At 47.5% G+C, this 21,672-nt stretch overlaps 1 protein-coding gene across 4 annotated transcripts in view; it reads right to left on the bottom strand.

Annotated features, from left to right (window-relative positions):
* Window positions 1-21,672, bottom strand: part of GALNT13 (polypeptide N-acetylgalactosaminyltransferase 13) — a 73,765-nt gene that overhangs the window by 20,619 nt on the left and 31,474 nt on the right. For all 4 annotated transcript variants that reach the window (XR_011337765.1, XM_069861682.1, XM_069861681.1 and 1 more), the window contains exons 4-8: window positions 19,079-19,245; window positions 17,910-18,117; window positions 16,889-17,059; window positions 10,496-10,613; window positions 5,105-5,285 (exon numbers count right to left, since the gene is read on the bottom strand). Coding sequence is in view for 3 of the 4 variants with exons in the window: in XM_069861682.1 (XP_069717783.1) it covers window positions 5,105-5,285; window positions 10,496-10,613; window positions 16,889-17,059; window positions 17,910-18,117; window positions 19,079-19,245 (845 nt within the window). In the remaining variant the exon portion in view is untranslated. The remainder of the gene's footprint in view (window positions 1-5,104; window positions 5,286-10,495; window positions 10,614-16,888; window positions 17,060-17,909; window positions 18,118-19,078; window positions 19,246-21,672) is intronic.

Below are 21,672 nucleotides of genomic sequence, written 5' to 3'. Positions count from 1 at the left end.
ACATGAGGAAAAAAGGATATTAAGGCGTTTATAGTCCGAGAACGCAAACAGCAGAGCCCTTCCCCACTGCACGCACACGCTTGGATATTCGAGTTTCAAACCAAAGCAGAAATGCTGCTTCTCAGTGAAAATACCCCCTGGATTCATCAAACACCGTGTTTCTATAGTACTTTACAGTCCTCACAGGGATTTTTATTTCCACATTTGGTTCAGCCCCCAAACTGATGAATAGAAAAGGCAACAAAATTTTTTTCCACACAATCTAACTTGAATTCATACTTGAGTTTTCTGTAATCAGGTAAGATCCAGCAAAATAAATTCTGGTTTTACATTTAAATAAAATGTAGCCGTGGAGGTGAGGAGTCTTTGGAGGGTTGGCATGCTCACCTTGCTGGGGCAGATCTATCTGAAGGCTCTTCAGGTCTTGGGATCCCATGGGAAATGTAGAGATTGTGCCCTTGTGCCCCAGCACAGCGGTGACGGGTACCAATCCCCCTTCCATCCAAGCTGTCATTTCCCTTTCCTCCCTTAGGCTCCTAATACATGTTAATAACCACTGAATTATGCAATGGTTTGGGTTGGAAGGGACCTCAAAGCCCATCCAGTTCCACCCCTGCCAGGGGCAGGGACACCTCCCACTGGATCAGGGGCTCCAAGCCCCATCCAGCCTGGCCTTGAACCCCTCCAGGGATGGGGCAGCCACCCCTGCTCTGGGCAGCCTGGGCCAGGGCCTCCCCACCCTCACAGCAAAACATTTCTCCCTAAGATCTCATCTCAATCTCCCCTCTTCCAGCTGAAACCCCTTCCCCTCACCCTGTCCCTGCACTCCCTGACCAAGAGCCCCTCCCCAGCTTTCCTGAAGCCCCTTTTAAGAATAAGATTCCCTGCTACGACTCTGACAGTTCCTCCTTTCCTCTATTTTCCATAGTCCTCCCCTCACCCGAGTCAGGATGGCTCATTATCAGCCCCCACTGCGCCGCATGTAGCGGTGGTGGCGCACACCCTGCTTTGTCTCCGAGCAAGGACCTCATCTGTATGGATCTCCAGTAAACATTTATATTCCCTTCCGCTCAATTTAAACCCAAGCTATTATGAATCAATACCTATTTATTGTCACTACTCGCTAAATAATCGATGGGACTCAGAGGAAACATAAAAATAAATAACGACCAAGAAGTCTGCTTACGCTTAAATAAGGAAACGTTGGTAAAATGTCCTTAGCGTAAAAAAGAAATGAAGCTGCACAAAGTGTAGCGTGGAAAAGAAGGGATTAGCAACCTCTCAGGAAAGGAGCAGATTGTTTTCACAGAGCAGCAGATGTGTTTCAAGTAGAACAAATTAAATGGTTGCAGCATTCCGTTACACCTGCATTTTTTCTCACGGGCATACAAGGACATGGTTTCCGAATTGGCTAAATGTGTCATTTCAGCAGAAGACGACGGTAATTCATGATGATAAAGATGACAAAAATTCATCTGGAATGAAACAGAAGTTGCAGAACTGGGAATAATTTCCTTGATGTAAGAATAACACTTTGAAAACTCAATCCAAATGAGGCTTTTTCCACCGCTTGCTGCCTCGAAAAGCCCACAAGAAAACTGCATTGAACCACTATTTCACGGAATCATGGAGTCATTAAGAACTGAAAAGCACTCTAAGCTCATCCAGCTCAACCATCAGCCCAACCCCACCGGTCCTGCTAAACCCTGTCCCCAGGTGCCTCAGACACAGCCGGTTTCTGAACCCCTCCAGGGATGGGGACTCCACCACTGCCCTGGGCAGCCTCTGCCAGGGCTGGTCAATCCTCTGTAATATTTCCTTGAAGTAAAATTTCCTCGTATCCAATCTAAACCTCCCCTGGTGCAACTTGAGGCCATTACTCTCATCCTATCCCTATCCCTTCTTACTTGAGAGAAGCGTTATTCAAAATATTATTCTGTGTTTGCAAAGGGAGAGCAATGTGACCAGAGAGGCCAGGCCGTGCACAACCATTCGTGGTCCAGCTCGGAAATCCTGTGCTGCATCCACCTGCATCCAGGCTGGATGGGGCTTGGAGCCCCTGATCCAGTGGGAGGTGTCCCTGCCCATGGCAGGGGTGGAACTTGGACATACTTTGAGGTCTGTTCCAACCTGGACTATTCCATGATTCCACCATATATTCTCAGAAATAACATATGAATCGCATCATGCTTCTAAAATGCCAGGGCTTTCATCTTATATCTGCACCAAACCCAGACATGGTAATTGATAACACAGGAGTTCCCTAATGAGCCAAAATAGTAATTCCCTGATATCTTATTTATATTGCCAAAATCCACACATAACTATCAAAAAGTTAAACAAACAAAAAAGTGTGCTAACCCCAAAACCCCACCGTCCTCCCTCTCCCTGAGAAATCCTTACACCAATTCATGACCGATTTCAGATAAACAGAGGCAGTGGCTTCATAGTATAAACTACGGCACAGAATGAAGATTCCGAGCTTCTCATGGGAAGCCATCAGCTATGTCTACCGAGAGAAAATACGATCACAAATTCTAACACAAGATACTGTCTCACTCCAGAAAATGAGTCAACATTGTCAATATCTCTGCAAATAAAGCATTATGTGACAGCGTGTTCCACTTTTAAAGCTCATTCTATGGATAAAGATTAAGATTTTACGTGCTGCTTTACCATATAAACATACCTGTAAGGTGCAATACCCATACACACATATTCTAGAGAGAAAGGTAGAGGTAAATTAACTCTTACATCACCAATTTTGTCCAGACGTGTCTCTTATGGAGTCAAAGAACAGTGTGGGTGCTTAGGAGTGTCTACGTGAATGCATTCACATTGTCTGGGGCAGAACGAATGCTTTCTTTGAGCTGATGGAGCAGGAGGAATTGCATCCCATGGTTATAATGCATTTAGCCTGGTCCAGCTGAGCACGGAACCGAGATGGGACTTTCAGTAAGGTTAATGCGCTTCTTTCGGAACGGGGCACTGGCAGCCCCAGCAGCCCTCTAGGACTGAGACGGTAAATAGCTACGGCAAGAGTGAAAATATGTTTATCAGGAGCTCTTGCTTCTGAAATTGATACAGTCATTATCAGCCTAATTAGATAATGACACTCGAAAGGAGGATTGCACCTCATCTACCAAGTAAATCGCAGTGAAACACAAGCACTTACCCAGTAATCCCAAATTAAAGCAATAAAGTACTATATTTAACACCGCAATAATGCTTTAAATGAAGGGCTCAGAAAATAATGTAAGTTTGCATTTTAGGTCTACTTTAAAAGGACACAGGAGCTGAATCCCAACTGATTATTAAGGAGATAAAGTGGTTTAGCAATGCACTAAGTGTACCGAGAAACTGAACTATTATGTGTATTATCTTTTTCAGCTGACTCTGCGAACGCCAGCCTATTCTGAGCAGGTAATTATTCCCATCCAATGATTAGATACTGTATTTTAATGCATAAATTGATATAACTGCCTGCATTTAGGAGCGTACAGGCTGAGCAGAATGAGATATACGGGAATGACTTGAAAGAGAAGTGAATGCGGATGCCAGGAATAGCGTGTGGGTGGCTGGAAGAGGCTGAGAGAGACGTCTGTGCGAATCCATCTGGGTTTCCACATACGTGCTTCTGTGTGTTGTAAACTACAAAATAAGATGCATGGGTTTGCTTAGGAGAAAAAGACGTCGGTATGATAGCAAAGAGCTACCTAAGGAGTAATCGTGAGCAGCTGATTTATATTAATTACACCGATAATTAAATGGATAATAGAGAAAATAGCTGCAAGCTGACTGCTTCGAATAGAACTATGGAATCGTGGAAGGGTTTGGGTTAGAAGGGGACCTCAAAGCCCATCCAGTCCCACCCCCTGCCACAGGCAGGGACATCTCCCACTGGATCAGGAAGGCTGCTGACAAACGGTTTGTTAAAGACAGTCTGGAACTCACATCTGTGTGTAGGAGCTGAAATTAAAAAGGCCTACGGCAAGAACTGGTCTTTTCAATGGGGGAAGGGCTGTCTTCTCTGCTCGGAATCCAGCTGATGGAATGCAGGCTGGGAAGCCTAATATTGCACATCCAAGTCATATAATGTCGCTGACAAAATCCTTTCCCGCTGTTGGCTGAAACCTAGGAAACTGTAACCCCACGATGCCTGCTAGACCATGTCCTGAAGCGCCGCAACTACATGTTCTTTGAACCCCTCTAGGGATGGAGACTCCACCGCTGCCCTGGGCAGCCTCTGCTAGGCCATCACCACTCTTCCAGTGTAGAAATATTTCCCAGTACCCAACCAAAACCTCCCCTGGCGCAACTTGAGGCCATTTCCTCTTGTCCCATCACTTGTTACTTGGGAGAAGAGACCAGCACCCACCTCACCACAATCACCTTTCACAGAGCTGCGGAGAGCAATCAGATCTCCCCTCAGCCTCATCTTCTCCCAGCTAAACAGCCCCAGGTCCCTCAACCGCTCCTTATAAGGCTTGTTCTCCAGAGCCTTCACCAGCTTCCCTAATCACTGTGTGCTATCTATGTGATTTCACTGAGCAAAATTTGTATGTGCTGTGTGCGAAATACTGAAATATAAATGAAAATCACCAATAAAAGCTGTGTGTTTAGAAGAGAGAGTTTCTCCTTGGGACTGGTGAGACAGAAGGACGTGGTGAAGATACTTCATAGCACTGTGTCCCATGCTCCAAAGGGCTCCTGCCCTTCCATCCAGTGACCCAGAGCACCTCTGCTATCCCTGCTGTTGATTCTTTCGAAAGGACCTTCAGTGATCGTAAGGAGGATCTGGCCAAACTCGTGGACTAAAAGGGTCAAAGAGCTTCCCTGCATGGCTGCAAACCAGCCTGATGAGACTCATGTTCTGAGGAGAAGCCTTAGGTAACATTTTTACCTTGGGAAACGGAATATTGATGGTTTTGACATGTGGAAAGGACATTCCCTTGGACTGTGAAAGCACTTTTGCTGTTATCTCTCAACTTTTAGTCCATAGGCACATAAACACGTCTATGCTTACCTCTACGTACCTTAAAGTTATACTTTCTTTTTTCAGACAGTTTATACACGATAATGCGATCAGAAAATACTTACTTACCTGGTGATATTATATAGAAGAAGTCCTTAAACTCATCCATCCAGACCTCTGCCAGCCTCCTGTTGTTCTTGTTGATGACATGTCCTGTGCCACCAGGGAAGGTGTAAGGCGTGGCCTTTCGGAAAACGTGGCCAACGTGTGAGCAGGTGACGATCTCCAGGGACCCGCCGCACTGCCAGATCTGAAATCATAGAATCATAGAATAACCAGGTTGGAAGAGACCCACTGGATCATCGAGTCCAACCATTCCTATCAAACACTAAACCATGCCCCTTAGCACCTCGTCCACCCGTGCCTTAAACACCTCCAGGGAAGGTGAGATCCATGCAGAGATCTGTTGGCTAAACCAAACACAAACCAGGGTGAGTTTATAGCAGGAGGGACTCTGACAGGCAGATGTGGAGCTACCAACTGATTTATTTCCCCAGGTCACAATTCAACAGGGAATTCCAAGCAAAAGTTTAAGGAATACAGAGGGGCACAACTCTCGATAGCTATAAAAGTGCAATAAAAGACTTTCACTGCAATGTGCAAATGGTTCACCTCCTTCTGTGTCCTTACAGCACAGACACACACAAACCATGCTCTTCAGTATCATAGAATGGGTTTGGTTGGAAAAGACCTTTAAGATCATCGACTCCAACCATTGATTCAACCCTGCTAAGTGAACCACCAAACCATGTCCCCAAGTACAATATCTACTCATCTTTTAAACCGCTCCAGGGATGGGGACTCACCCACCTCCCTGGGCAGCCCCTGCCAGTGCCCAAGAACCCTTTCAGTAAAGAAATTCCTCCTGATATCCAATCTGAATCTCCCCTGAAGCATCGTGAGGCCATCTCCCCTTGTCCTGTCACTGGCTACCAGGAAGAAGAGACAGGGCAGGGCAACCTGTATATGTTTTTCAAAGCAGAATCGTGTTCATGAACATCACAAGCAAAGCTACAGGACATCTGGGCTACTGCCACAGCCAACAGCAGAAGGCAGCAGGCACACCTACCCTGAACATCACGGAACCACAGAAGTGAAACACAGATGCAAAACTTAAGTTCTCAGGTTCCTATGCTGGTGAGTACTAGGATCAACTTTAAAAAAAGGAAAGCTATAGATAAAAGAAGAGAATTTTATGAACTCTTATGAGGGCAGATTAAGATGAGATTTTAGGAAGGAGATTTTAGGAGACTTTGCTTTAGTCTCCTCCTAAGCAGGACTAATATTCACAGCATCTCCTGGGACTAAAACACAGTGTTTGAGAACCACTGGGTGTTTTCACCAGGAATGCCGGTGCTGTCTCCTAATGAGAGCTCCTTGACGCAGACCTAAGTTACCATAGTAACTTAATGCAGATTTCACTTAATTAGGGCTAAACCCTTTTATATAATTTCATTAGCATGCCAAGTGATGCACTCTGTTGGGATAAGGAATGACAACATCAAAACATTCCCACATCTAACACCTCGTGTTTCACAGCTCAGTGACAACCAGCCAGCTCAGGTGGAGCATCAAGCTGAGGGACACCAAGGAACAGGACCCTGCCCTCTGCCTTGAGACTGCAATGACTCCTGCTGAGATGCTTCCAGAGCAACCTGGGAGGAACTCACCAGACAGGAGAGGACTGACCACACGCAATTTCGGGTGCATGTTAGCCCCAGTCTCTGCCTAAGGACCAGCACTGCCCCCCTGCCCACCTTGCTCCCACTCTAACCATTCCCCTTGGCAGGAAATTCCTCCCACACCACCACTTCTTAAAAGCTGTGTTCATGTCCAGTTTTTTTAAGCACATTTTTGTCTGTCCTTGGCAAAATCTGCTGTCTATCACAGTCACAATACAAATGCAGACGAACCTGCACCCTGTTCAGAAGAAAATGACTTTTATCTTTCCAATATTATTAAAGAAAACACATCAATGTTCCTGAATATTCCACAGCAAAATGACTACTTTCCAAAAGTTCCAAATCACAGAATCATGGAGTGGTTTTACACACCTAACATTCTACTCACCAACACACAGAACTAGTGTCAATGTCACCGTGTACTTCTGGAAAAACCCCTGCCTGCAGGCAGCCTCTCCAGGAGTTCCACACTGTTATCCCTCTAATTGCCCAGTGCTGCTCTCCCAGTCACCCAACCCAATGATCCTGCTAAAAGCGCTCCCTTAAACATCTTTAAATGCTCTCTCACATCAATAATTCTGCAGTTGAAACCTCACATACAGTCAGGCTGAAAAACTGGTATTAATAATGCTTCGTGCCTCATCAATAGCTTTGAGTCTCATTAGTATTTATAGGAAAAAAGCAGTGACCTTCAGGATGCTCCTCCTGGATCCAGCAGCAGGAGCTGGGCTGGGACAGAGCGAGAGGCTTCATACAATCATAGAACCATGGAAAGGTCTGGGTTGGAAGGGAACTTAAACCCATTCCATGGGCAGGGACACCTCCCACTGGATCAGGGGCTCCAAGCCCCATCCAACCTGGCCTTGAACCCCTCCAGGGATGGGGCAGCCACCCCTGCTCTGGGCAGCCTGGGCCAGGGCCTCCCCACCCTCACAGGAGAACATTTCTGCCTAGTACCTCATCTCAGTCTCCTGGAGTTTGGGGTCTATTTTTCAAACAGCAGACCAACACCCCCTTTTATTTGACGATAAAGCCACCCAACACAATAAGAGCTCTGGGAGCGCCCTTAGGCTGATGCCTATCACAGTCATCTCCCAAAAGCTGATTTCACCTCAGGGTTTTCCTGACGCACTGAGATATTCTGGAAACCCGACGGATAATTGCAGGTTTGGAAGGCGGCTGCTGGAGGCACCTCCCACCCCTGGACGCTCCCTGCTAGCAGTTTTCTGCAGATGCTTTACATCAGATTGGCTTTACAATTCAGAGGCCTCGGGATTTTATTGATCCAGCCACTTGATGGACTGTACATGGGTTGGTTTCTTTGCAGATGAAGGCTCTAAATACCAAGACACAGCATCGCGCGGCTGCCCGGCATTTCCATGGTGATCTCCGGGTGCTGGAAGCACATTGTTTTATTTCTGTTCTTGACACCATGCCCTCTTATTTAGGCTGCTGCACGCTTTCCAGGCTGGTAACGCCTCTTCAAGTTGAAATGGAAGAACCTTCTGAAGACATAAAATAATGTCCTCTACTATGATGCTCCATAATTCATCTGCTTCCTCTCCTCGCTCTTCTCCTCTAGTCTTAATAAGAAAAATTAGACTAACAGCAGAGTGGCTTCCCTGCTTCTATCCCAAGAGCTTTCTGCAGGGAGCATAACTAATGCTGGTTTTCATCCTTCCATGTATTTTGGGGCTGAGATTTTTAATTTAAAGCTGAAATTAAGATCTCATGACAGAATTTTCACAGAATTTCTATGTTAAGCCTGTGGCTGGCTCAATCACATAAGCACTGAATAGAATTCAGGTCCAATTTGAGACAGGACTCTAGTAAAGATATTTTAGGGAGGGGAAAAACAACTCTCCAGGTATTATTATTTACATGTATTATACAAATTATAGTGGTAACGAGGGAGCAGAACCAGAGAAACTGCACCACAGACAGAGGTCTCGGCTCCAGCAGCACCACAGCTGCCAACACCAAACCACAGAATGACAGAGCAGTTTAGCTTGGAAAAGACCTCTAAGATCATCCAGTCCAACCCTTAACCCAGCACTGCCAACTCCACCACTGAACCCTGTCCCTGAGCACATCATCTACATGGTTTTTAAATCCCTCCAGAGATGAGGACTCCCCCACTGCCCTGGGCAGCCTTGGCCAGGGCTTCACCACTCTCTCAGTAAAGATATTTTTCCCAATACCCAATCTAACCCTCCCTGGCAGAACTTGAGGCCATTTCTTCTCATCCTGTTGCTTGTTCCTTGGGAGAAGTGCCCAGCACACACCACACCACAACCTCCTGTCAGGAGCTGCAGAGAGCGATGAGGTCTCCCCTCAGCCTCATCTTCTCCAGACTAAACAGCCCCAGATCCCTCACGCAATCCTCACAACCCTTGCTCTCCAGCCCCTTCCCAGCTCCGTTCCCTTCTCCAGATGCTCTCCAGCCCCTCAACGTCCTTCTTGGAGTGAGGGGCCCAAAACCGAATCCAGGATTTGAGATGGAAACCAAGGTACAGGGGCTGGCTGACCCGAGCCAGGAACTCCAATGCCTTTCCAGAGCAGCCCAAGACGAGGACAGATCAGCACCGCTGCACTGCTCAACTTGTCAGGGAAGGTTTTCAAAACAGATTAATATTATTTGAGCAGGAGCATGTATTGAGAATCCCCGATATAGGGTATCTCTTCAGCATCTGCTAGAAGCCAAACAGACACTCACATGCTGCTCTCAGCAGAAGATCAAATGCTTCCTGCCAAAACAAATCTTCTGCGTCAAGGAGCGGGAAAAGGCCATGGAATTGTAAATTATTTCATTCTGCTGCATTTACAAGGCCTGACAGAAAAACAATCAATATTTGTATCGTAGTTAATGAAAACAGCCACGGCCAAAAGGAGCCCATGGAGAATCAACATCCATGTGGTCTCCAAGATGGACGCGTCACAAAAATCACTGATCCTGCAAAAGGGTTTCTGTAAGCGATAACGAAGGGCTTTGAGATCCCCTCTACCAGGGTTTAAAGTCCATCAGCAATTCCAGTCATAAAATTCCAATGGAACTGTTGAAATGAGTCCAAGGGAGGCCACGAAGATGATCCAAGGGCTGGAGCACCTCTGCTGTGAGAACAGGCTGAGAGACTTGGGGTTGTTCAGCCTGGAGAAGAGAAGGCTGCAGGGAGACCTTAGAGCAGCTTCCAGTGCTGAAAGGGGCTCCAGCAAAGCTGGGGAGGGGCTTTTTGCAAGGGCCTGGAGTGATAGGACATAAGGGAATGGCTTTAAATTGGAAGAGGGAAGATTTAGATGAGACATTAAGAAGAAATTCTTCATGCTGAAGGTGGGGGGGTCCTGGCCCAGGCTGCCCAGAGCAGGGGTGGCTGCCCCATCCCTGGAGGGGTTCAAGGCCAGGTTGGATGGGGCTTGGAGCCCCTGATCCAGTGGGAGGTGTCCCTGCCCATGGCAGGGGTGGGACTGGGTGGGCTTTGAGGTCCCTCCCACCCAAACCATTCTATGATTCCATGATTTGCACTCAGAGAAAGCCTCGTTTCTTTGACAATGAGAAGCATTACTAAAATATAGATTATTTTCAAAGCATTTTTGTAAATCTTGAAATTTTTGCATGTTTCCAAACAGCAACAAAATGTTTCATGCAGTAAACCAGACCCAAACAATGAGACAACCCCAAACCTCTGGAGCATTTACATTAAGCCGTGACTCACACGGCAGCCAAAGCGCCCTGTCCGCAGCCCAACGGTGTTGACAGAAAATGAAGGAAAACGGCAATTACCCTAAAAGACATTTCAAGATTCTCGCCACCCCAGATATCCATTCCTGCATCGTAAGTTCCTATCTCTTCAAAGTAGTTTCTGTCAATAGAAAATAGGCCACCAGCCATAGTAGGGGTCCTAGTTGAAAACAAACAGAGAAACAAAAAGAGGAAAAAGAAAGGAAAAAGACCTTTTGAAAGACACTGTGGAATTTATTCAGCGACACTACAGTACATTTCACTACCTCAGACAGTTTGACTAGGAATATATTCTATTTACAGCAGCTTAAATATAAACTACGAGCAGTAATAATGCAGTTTGGACTTAACGCTCCGTGTGCTCGCCTCTCGGGCAGAGCTCCTGACAAGAGCGCTGCCCGCTCTGAGCTGTCGGAGAGCTTCTTACCGTCCAAATCCCACTGCCGAAGGGTGTTTTCTGGAGCGTTGTAATGGTAAAGTGGATGGAATTTTGGCCCTCTGCACCCAGAATGGCAGTTCAAATCCAATCTGAAATGCTTGCTGAAGAGAGCTTAATGCCTCGGCTTTGCCTTCGAGGGAGACTAAACGTGCATAAAATTACCAGGCATAATCTCTCTTAACAGGATTATCAATCCTTACAACAGGCAAATCCAGTCAGAAGGCAACTCCTCTTTGTGTGAAGATGTCCTGCCTCCCCGGGAATTCCTGCTCTGTGTTTCCCAGCATTTGAAGCCCACGTGGAATGAGAAGCACTCACCCCAGCTGGCAGAAGATGGCTCTGAGCCCCAGTGCACACCTACCAAACCCCAGCTCTCCTACAGGGGTGCGGTGCCCACACACCACCACGAGAGCACGGCTGCAGGAGTTGCCCTGAGCACAGGGTTGAGGCTCAGATGTGGCCCTGCAGCTGGTCCCGGCATCCCCCACCCACAGAGCTCCAGCACGACGTGGGGCGACAGCACCCACACCCAAACACAACCAGGATTTCATAGAATCACCAGGCTGGAAAAGACCTCTTGGATCATCGAGTCCAACCATTCCTACCTGCCACTAAACCATGTCCCTGAGCAGGTCAGGGTGCTCAGCATCCTCAGAAACGCCACAGAACGATCATAGAATCATTAAGGTTGGAAAAGACCTCTAAGATCATCAAGTCCAACCATCAGCCCAAGTGATTCAGGCTCTGCCATGGGCAGGAGCACCTGCAGATCTGCTGGTGAGGACCTCTGGGTGTTAACACCACTGTGGATCAAACCAAGTATCCATCGTGTTTCCACCCTCAACTTCAAAACAACTGCAAAGTGGGAGAGATTGGATTTTGAAAACACTGGCTCAGTGCATCTGAGTCCAACCACATGGAACACACCAGGAGCTATGGCCGTGGCACATAAGGGACTGGGTCACAGAAATGAGCTCATCCCTTCCATTACTGAGTAAACTGCCAGGAATATCTGGTACCCAGGAATATCCGGTATTCAGTGCTCAGATCAGGCACCGGATTCCAGGCAAGTGCAAAGTTCCCAGCTGCTCTGCCCATTTAAAGCTCCATTTCCATAAGAGCTTCTGTGCAACCACTGGTGTAAAACAAGCTCCTACAATTACTCTGAAAAGTAAGACAACAGTGGGAAAAGGGTCCACGTGCAAGGCAGGAAAAAGCTGGAAGAGGGGATCTGCAGGCACAGACCCATGGCAGAGCCTGAATTGCTTTGGGTGATGGTTGCACTTGATGATCTTGGAGGTCTTTTCCAATCTTCATGATTCCATGGCATTTCTCAGATCTTCCTTTAGTAGGTTTCTACGTACTACATGCAACACTAATTAGCTGCTGCATTAATTAGCTCATGAATGCCCCTGTTTGCACACACAGTGACCATGTTTCATCGTGGCGTGCAGGCGCTCAGACCCCCCGGGACGGTGCTGAGCTGCACAGAGCTCCTCCTGTGCCGGCACTGGACCCAGCCCGGGCAGCAGAGAGTCCTCACTCACCCTCAAACTCACCAAACCCAGGTCATTCTCCTGCTGTGCAGTTATTTCCCCTTCTACCAGAGCCAACCACCACTACTCCCAGAAAAAAAGTGTGGCTGAGCAATGAACCTGAATTTACCAAGCCTTCATTTCTATTTTCTACCTGTCCTCTCAGCACTGCAAGCTCAGAGCCAGGGCGCTCATCCAGTCCAACCATGAGCCCAACGCCACCGTGCCTGCTAATCCATGTCTCCAAGTGCCACAGCCACACAGTTTTTTAATCCCCCCAGGGATGGAGACTCCAACCCTGCCCTGGCAGAGGCTCAGAGCCAGGGGGATTAAAAAATTGTGTGGCTGTGGCACTTGGGGACATGGATTAGCAGGCACAGTGGCATTGGGCTGACAGTTGGACTGGATGAGCTTGGAGATCTTTTCCAACCTTAATGATTCTATGAAATTTCTTTCTGATTACCAAAACTCTATCAGTCCACACTGTCATACCCTCTCCAACCTTACTGAAGCAAAGAGTGCCACTGGTTTCAGACGGATAAAATCCTCCCCACTCCTCTGTCTGCAACAGAAACCCTCACCCCCTGCCTCCTCTCCTTCTGCCACCTCTTTTCTTTCCGTGGAGGAAAACAGCCTTTGCCTGAATGGTAAGAAATGTCCCATCCTTGCACAGATTCAGCTTTAAGTCATTTTCGAATGATACAGCGGATCTGGATTCTTCCGAAACATCCTCAGCAACTGCTTAGGAAAAACAAACCGTGTTTTCCTAAGAACTCACTAACGGAAATCAGAAGGACTGAGTGTCATGACACAATATGGAAGTAACTACGCATCAACATCCACCACGGATTCTCCAATAACAGAGACGCAGCAGGCAGGACTCTTCTCTGCTATGGAAATCACACGTGACACAAACAGATCTGCAGAGCCCTCTCTGGGAAACAAGCTGCATCAGGTATATCAGGAAAAGGAAGGGTTCCTACGGGTCCTTTCTCAGCTTTGTGCCTCTTAGCCATGTTTCGCCTGTGTGGAGCCACACTAACGACTACAGTAACACATTATGATTAACTCTAATCATCACCCAAACCCATTTTTAGTTTTATTTGGGAGCTAATGTCTGCTTCTCATGTCTGTAATTACTGGCAGCGAGCAGGGTTCCCATTCCTGTACATCTGCACTTTGAACTTCCCAGAAGAGGAGCTGCTCAGCAAAAAGCATCTCAGCAACGTTGGCTTTGCTGAATCCCTTCAGTCCCACAAAGCCAGCCCAGCACGTGGTGCCGGGGGAAGAAGACAAGGAGGGGAGGGAAGGCGAGGAGGGGCTGCCTGGAGCCATCCCGAGGGGTCCCAGACCCCACCACGGCCAGAGATGCTCAAGCTGGGAGCTCCCCATCACCACGGAACATCACTTCACCTCGTGTCCTCCAACCTCCCACCCTGTGCATCGGCTCAGACCCCCCCAGCACTCACAAGGGGGACATCACTAACAAACCAGACCAGTATTTACAGAGCTTGGAGTAAGGTTTTTCCACCAGTTTCAGATACTGCTGCACATCATCTGGGCAGCATCAACCGAGTCAATTCTAAGTTTAATAGGCCATAATAAGAAGAAGGTAAATACAATATGCCCCTAATATCTGATTTTGTATTTCTCCTCTCAATAACTCATTTATAGCTGAGAAAAAGATTTTCTGGAAGAAACCACAGTTTTTAGTATTTATAGCACTAGCCTGGAGTGTTTTCAGCTTAAAAAAAATGAAGGGCAAGTACAGAAACATCTCCAGAAATGTGCTGTGCAGAGACTGCAAATGCCCAGCACAGAAACCCTCAATGTTCTTCGTGCTGCAGACGGAAGCAGACAAGATGTTTGGAAACTGATCTTACTGCAGACAAGTTTTTTCATTGCCGCAGGCAAAAACCACAGAAGGAGAAATGAGTTCACTTCAAGGCAGAGGATGTTCTGCAAAGGACAAACATCATGCAAGGATTTTGCAGAGGAAAAAGAATGAAAGGTTTAGCAAGAGCGTTGGCTTTAGCTGGCGCTGCCTGGGAACATTTACCGCTCACCCAGGCCACACCTGAGAACAAACTGCACTGCTCAGAGCTCCCTGCAGTCAGAATTCCCAGATCTACCCACATCAAGCACATCATCAGCAGGAAGCTTCACCTTGAAGCTCCACCTTTGGACAGGGCAACCATCCAGCGTTTGCTCCCAGAGGGCTTGCTGGGAGCAGAAACAGGCTGGGCACTACAACCAACACATTTTGACAATGGATAGGACAAGAGGAAATGGCCTCAAGTTGCCTCAGGGGAGGTTTAGGCTGGATATTAGGAAAAATTTCTTTACCAAAACAGTGGAGAAGCCTTGGCAGAGGCTGCCCAGGGTAGTGGTGGAGCCACCATCCCTGGAGGGGTTCATGGCACTTCAGGACATGGTTTAGTAGGCATGGTGGGGTTGGGTTGTATGGGATGATCTCGGAGGTCTTTTCCAACCTAAATGATTCAATGATTCTATTCTATGATTCTAATCATCTACAAAGTTTACAAAGCCGAGGTTGCTCCAGTGATGGTGGAAGTTACGGCATTTATCCTGTATGAAACAAGCTGAAATCCTGAGGTGCGCAACAACAGCAATCTGCAGTCTTTGCTACTCCAACAAAAGAAACAGATACATACGTGAGTTGACAAGAGTCCCTAGGTGTTGTTGTACCTTCCGAGTAAGAATCCTACCCCTACAGCAACACTTGGACATCCTGACAAGCTCCACAGTGCAGGTAACATTTGCCATCAAAGCCAATTTTCACGCTTGATTTCTGCAAATACACCTGAAAAAACGTGTTTCAGTGGGTCCTGAAGAACCTCACAGAATTAAATCTGTCCTGAACTCCTCTGTCACCAGGAACCAGCTCTTCTTCAGGGATTCCTTCTAAGGGTCCTCATCCTGTTCTCATTTTGTAACTCCAGTCCTAGCCAAGTCAAGCTATTTTATAGCTATATTTTTCTTTTAATAATTTTAAGAGCCATTCACACATCTGATTCTGGATTAAGCAGAAGAACTATTCCATTAACTAGAAGTATCACTCCAAGAGGAATGGTTTTGAGCTGAAAGAGAGGAGATTGAGATGAGATCTTAGGGAGAAATGTTTTGCTGTGAGGGTGGGGAGGCCCTGGCCCAGGTTGCCCAGAGCAGGGGTGGCTGCCCCATCCCTGGAGGGGTTCAAGGCCAGGTTGGATGGGGCTTGGAGCCCCTGATCCAGTGGGAGGTGTCCCTGCCCATGGCAGGGGTGGGACTGGATGGGCTTTGAGGTCCCTTGCTACCCAAACAGTTCCATGATTCTAAAACCAGGCTCACATGCTTGTGCCAATGACAGGGGCCACTCCTGCTCCAGGTGACCCGGCCTGTTTCCCAAAAGCATCTAAAAGATCCAGTCTGTCCCTGACTCCAGGCTTTAGGGACAAATCTGGCCCATTTTCCAGCACAAGGAGTTCTGGAAGGCCTTTCTATGCTCTCCTGCTGCCTCACCTGGCCGGGTGTGGCAGAGCGGTGCTGCGCCGGCTGCCCTCAGTTGGCTCTCCCTTTATCTGCCTGTTGCGGGGTATGCAGGGCTGGAATTCTGTCCACTTCATCATGGCTCTCTGACATGTTTGAAACCATCACATCCACTTGGGAAAGTTATTTTTTGGATTTTTTGGGTTTTTTCATCTTTTCATGAAGACCACAGGAGCTATTAGAGCTGAGGAAATAACTCGTTGCAAGCCATTTCTTCAATTTGTTCTCTTTCAGCTTCATTTAGAATTGTTCTAAAGATTTTGTTACAGTCTGTGGTTTGAGCAATTAAATGGAAGAGGTCAGGAACGATCACAGGGATTGAGGATATAATCTTAGATCATTTGTGACTCAGTGCGCACAGACATTAATTTTATTTTCAGGGCAATACAAGCACACAGCTTAAGTGCAAATCATCATAACTGAATACTTGGGTTCAAAGTTCAGAGATATGTTCTAATATTTGCCTTAAATCAAGAAAACCAGTCACAAAAACCCAAACATAAACTTAAAAAGCAGGTCAGATTTTGTTACCCAGAGCAGGGGTGGCTGCCCCATCCCTGGAGGGGTTCAAGGCCAGGCTGGATGGGGCTTGGAGCCCCTGATCCAGTGGGAGGTGTCCCTGCCCATGGAACTGGATTGGAACATGGTTGGAACTGGATGGGCTTCGAGGTCCCTTCCAACCCAAACCATTCCATCATTCTATGAATTACTGAATGGCAAAAAAAAGAGATATAAATGAGTTTTCTCAGCTCTGATAACTGCATTGCAGCATTAAGGATGGAGCAGATTTTGGTCCTCCCACCCCTGAACAGCTACCTGACGTGTGTTCTCTGGCACCGCACCAAAATCTGAGCTCTTCAGCATTAATATCTACACAAGCAAGTCCAGAGCAGAGTCACTGACTCCCCTTACCTCACAGGCAAGGTCCTGTCTCCTTTCCTCCTGTCCATCTCCCTCTGGGGAACCGGATACCAGCGGAAGTTCAGTTTCCAGTTAAACCCTCCGTACGTCATATCCGATCCCGCCATGTACTCAAAGGTGTCATCGCTGATCACATCGATGATGGGGCAGACGACAGTTTTCCTGGAAGAAAGAAATGGGCTTTTTAAAGACAAACTATTTTTTCATGTTAGAATGCTGAATACTGCACTTATTTTGAGGTTTCTGTGCCTAAAACCCCATCTTAAAGGTCTTTTCCAACCTAAACGATTCTGTGGTTCAGGCCTCCTTTGCTCAGGGCCACTCGGCCACAAACAAGGCAGTGCAAAACGCCCCCTTTTCTGCTGCCAGTGCCTTTTTAGTGACTCCTGGAGCTGAAAGCTGCCAAACCCAGCCCTGCCCAGGCATCCTGCTCCTCTCCCAAAATCCCTTCCCAACAGCAGGAGCAGCTGCCAGACGCTTCACCTCAACACCATGGGCTACACCACAGTGACAGATGCTCCTCCTGTGCCGTATGGTTTTCCTACACACCTTTTAGAGGCAGGTATTGTTGGGATTATTTTATCACAAGTGCAAGGATGTCTTATGGAGCACCTGCAATGCATTCCATAAATGAGAACACTGAGTGCAAATTTCACAGTATGGGAGGTTCCAGAGACAGAAAGCTGTGCCTGGTTAAAGCAGGGAGAAAGGCCACCAGTAGGGTGGGGGCACCCAGACCCTGTGGGAGTGAAAGGCTGAGGTTGCTGGCATCACTGGCGTTGTCACTGTCAATGTCAGGGACAGGAGTCCTGCCCTAAGGATCAAACACTTATCACATGAGATGAGAAATCGGATTTTGATACAAACATTAGAGAAAACTCCATCATCCTGATAAGCCTAGAAAAGATTCAATGTTCATTTCAGGCCAATGAGTGCTTCCCATTGCTTTCTTTCAGAAGTGCGGGGACTCCAGGGATGGCCTGAAGGCAGGATGGTCCCCTGCCACCCTTACCTGTCCTCCTTTATCCTGGCCAGCAGCGGCTCCAGCCAGCCCAGCGTGCACTCGCAGTGCGCGTCCAGGAATGTGATCACCTGCCCTTTGGAGGCTGCTGCCCCACGGAGCCGCGCACGGATCAGCCCCGACCTCTGCTCCATCCGAATGATCTTTATGGAGACTTCCAGGTTTTTCACATAATTCTCTAAGGAGGCCTTCAAAAACTCTGCCAAAGAGAATTTGAACAAACGAAACAGAAGGAAACCATTATTTTCAGGTAGATACACGACTCCAAAGGTAACAGGAGAGATTCTGCGGCACAATCAGCCCTCTGAGGGCTGCCACATGTGAACACAGGCAACACATCTGGATGCACATAGAGTTTATCCACCATTTCAACACAGGCTGGGGGCCAACACGATTGCGAGCAGCCCTGGGGAGAAGGACTTGAGATGCTGGGAGAGGAGAAGCTCAACATGAGCCAGCAACGTGTGCTCACAGCCCAGAAACCAACCGTGTCCTGGGCTGGATCCAAAGCAGCGTGGCCAGCAGGGAGGGAGGGGATCCTGCCCCTCTGCTCCACTCTGTGAGACCCACCTGGAGCCCAGCATCCAGTTCTGGAGTCACCAACATAAGAAGGAGATGGAACTGTTGGAGTGAGTCCAGAGGAGAGGCTATGGAGATGATCCAAGGGCTGGAGCACCTCCTCTATGAGGACAGGCTGAGAGCATTTGGTTTGTTCAGCCTGGAGAAGAGAAGGCTGCGGGGAGACCTTAGAGCAGCTTCCAGTGCTGAAAGGGGCTCCAGGAAAGCTGGGGAGGGCAGGGACTGAAAGGAGGAGGGGGAATGGCTTTAAATTGGTAGGGGGAAGATTTAAATTGCACATTAGGAAGAAATTCTTCACAATAAGGGAGGGAAGGCCCTGGCCCAGGGCGCCCAGAGCAGTAGTGGCTGCCCCATCCCTGTTGGTGTTCAAGGCCAGGTTGGATGGGGCTTGGAGCAACCAGATCCAGTGGGAAAACCTGAAACACAAAGCCCATTTGCTCCTGGCACAGGCAGTGACAGGAGAGCTCGCTGAGAGGTGCATGTCTGGTTCAGCTCTGATTCTGCTCAGCCCTTCCCTCAGGATCCCCCAAACCCAGCACCAGACGACCACGTGGTCCACAACTCCTCTCTGCCCAGCCCACCTCTCTCACTGGCATCGTCCACCAGGATGATCTCAGAAAGCAGGCGGGGCGGCGAGCGGTTGATAACGCTGTACACGGTGCGGAGCAGAGTGCTCCAGGCTTCGTTGTGGAACACGATGACCACACTGGTGTTTGGCAGCTCATCAGGGTAGATCTTCGTCTTGCACCTGACAAAAAATACAGCAAGAAATTAAAAAAGCAGAAGAAAAGGGGAATTAGTATTTAGGAAAATCCTGAAGAACTCTACCAACGGGGACAGCCTGGAAAAGCGGCTTCAAGCCAGTTGAGCAGGACACGTTCCAAGCTGTTATGGATCGCTTTAAGCTCCCAAGCCAGAAGCCTGAATGCAGAAGGAATTTCAAATCCTGCTTTCTCACTAAGATGACACAGCAGAGCATCCAGACGAATGTGCGCCGCTGTGTTCATAGCTCCCTCAGGCTACAGTGCTTCTCGCTCCCACTTGGAACACCAAGAAATCAGCATCCAGGAGCTCAGCATTAACACAGCCTGAGAACGCCAACAGAAACCCCTCAGCTGCACGCAGGACACGGGGCAATTATAAAGTGCACTGAGTCGTTACAGCAAGGCCAAGTACATCTTTTTATTGTGACAAATCCCAAACTGCATGGTTTGAAGGACACAGGCATCCAAGATCTTCCCATCCCTGGTGGCTTCTCAAAAAGAATGACATTACTCTTCTTGAAAACACTCTATCTGCCCATTCAATGGAAGAACAAGACATCGATGAATTCATCTGTTATTATTTCACCTGACATATTATATAGTATAAATATATTTCAATTATTTTACCTGAAAATATAAAAGTTAAGGCAAACTGACTGACAGCAAACAAACCCTCCCGACGTAGAAGCAAATTAAAGCTACTGCCTTACTACAAAAGACCACACAAAATCCTGTGTATTTGTTCCAGATCTTGGAACATTTCAAAACCTTGAATTCACCTACATCAACCAGCCAGCCCAGATCAAGTCACATCACTTGAACACCACAAATACGGATTTCTAACTGTTGTGACTTCAAATCATCTCCACTTTTCTGGTTTTGCCATCTCCTACTGTACGATTTTCTGGCTCTGCTGTTCCCACTGTGACCCTGGTTCAGGAAAGCCCTTCCAGAAGGGACAGGTGAGCAGATACGGACTTTGTTCACCAGCAGTGCAGAAAATTAAATCTCATGTAAAGGGAGAAGAAACAATGCACAGCTTTCCAGTGCACGTTCTTTGTAACGCCACAGATCTGAAGCTTCACTAAAAAATTCCTAACAAATGATTTATTCATTAGTGGTGGCTGCCCCATCCCTGGAGATGTTCAAGGCCAGGTTGGATGGAGCTTGGAGCAGTCAGATCCAGTGGGAGGTGTCCCTGCCCACGGCAGGGGGTGGAACTGGATGGGCTTTGAGGTCATTTCCAACTCAAAGTACTTTAAGACACCATGATTTACATCCCCTGCATCCTCCAAGCGTGACCCAGGCACACTGGGTTCATTTCTGCCTCTGCTATTTGACGTCAAAGAGTCCCGATGCAGCACAGCTCCAGGAGCAGACACCTCCTTACGGAGACCTCCTCAAGCAAGGGTCATGAAAACAAACGAAGAAGGTCCCTGAAGAAAAGTCAGCCTGTCCACACCACTTCTTTCTTAAACATCATTTCCCATAATGAAACTCTTTTTAACCTTTTCTTCTGCCTCACTGGCATTTAAAGGAAGAGAGATGAAACAACACTGTGACCACAGCTTTCAAAATACGAGGTGAGGAGAGAACACAGAGGAATACAGAATATCACTGACTTTTATAACAGAATTATTAAGGTTGAAAAAGACCTCCAAGCTCATCCACCAACCGTCAGCCCAGCCCCACTGTGCCTACAACACCATGTCCCAACAATCCATGGCTACACATTTTTTGAACCCTTCCAAGGATGGGGACTCCACCACTGCCCTGGGCAGCCTCTGGCACAGGTAAAATATTCATGGTGACCTATGGTGCCACACAGACCTATATCCGTAGGTCGTTGGTCACCAGATCTGACAACAGAGCCTAGTTCTAATACATCACAGACAGACACACAGCAGTTTTAACATCATTATGGTGACAACCACTGATGTTTGCAGGTAGCTACCCCAGCTTCATCATTTCAGCAACCTAATTGATGATACAACTATCTAATCAACTATCAGATCCATCAACTATAATTTAGAGGCACAGTTCAGCCAAATAAATCAAGCCCTGTACTAATTACCACCCCCTCTGCTTGCCTAGAGGTGTCTTGAGGGGCATGAGCCCAGCAGGACCCTACGGCCACATAAGGGCATTCTGCATATTCCATGATCATATTCCATGATCAGCTCATTCCGTGGGCCTGCTCACATAGTCCCCTGGGTGCACCAAGGGACGTACGGGGATTTTGTTGATATCCCATGCGCTCACTGCATCGCTAGATTAAACCAACTCGCTTTTTTTAACTTGGATCATTTGATTTCAATAGAAAATGTAATTGGTGGTGGTTTATCTCCATTACATCATTAAATCTTTACATACATGGTTTATTACCTGTTACTGCAGCAGTCAGCCCACCA

This window comes from Phaenicophaeus curvirostris, chromosome 7, assembly GCF_032191515.1.
Source record: "Phaenicophaeus curvirostris isolate KB17595 chromosome 7, BPBGC_Pcur_1.0, whole genome shotgun sequence".
In the NCBI taxonomy this organism is placed as follows: Eukaryota; Metazoa; Chordata; class Aves; order Cuculiformes; family Cuculidae; genus Phaenicophaeus; species Phaenicophaeus curvirostris.
The sequence above is the reverse complement of the archived record's forward strand: the minus strand, read 5'-3'. Positions and strand labels throughout refer to the sequence as shown.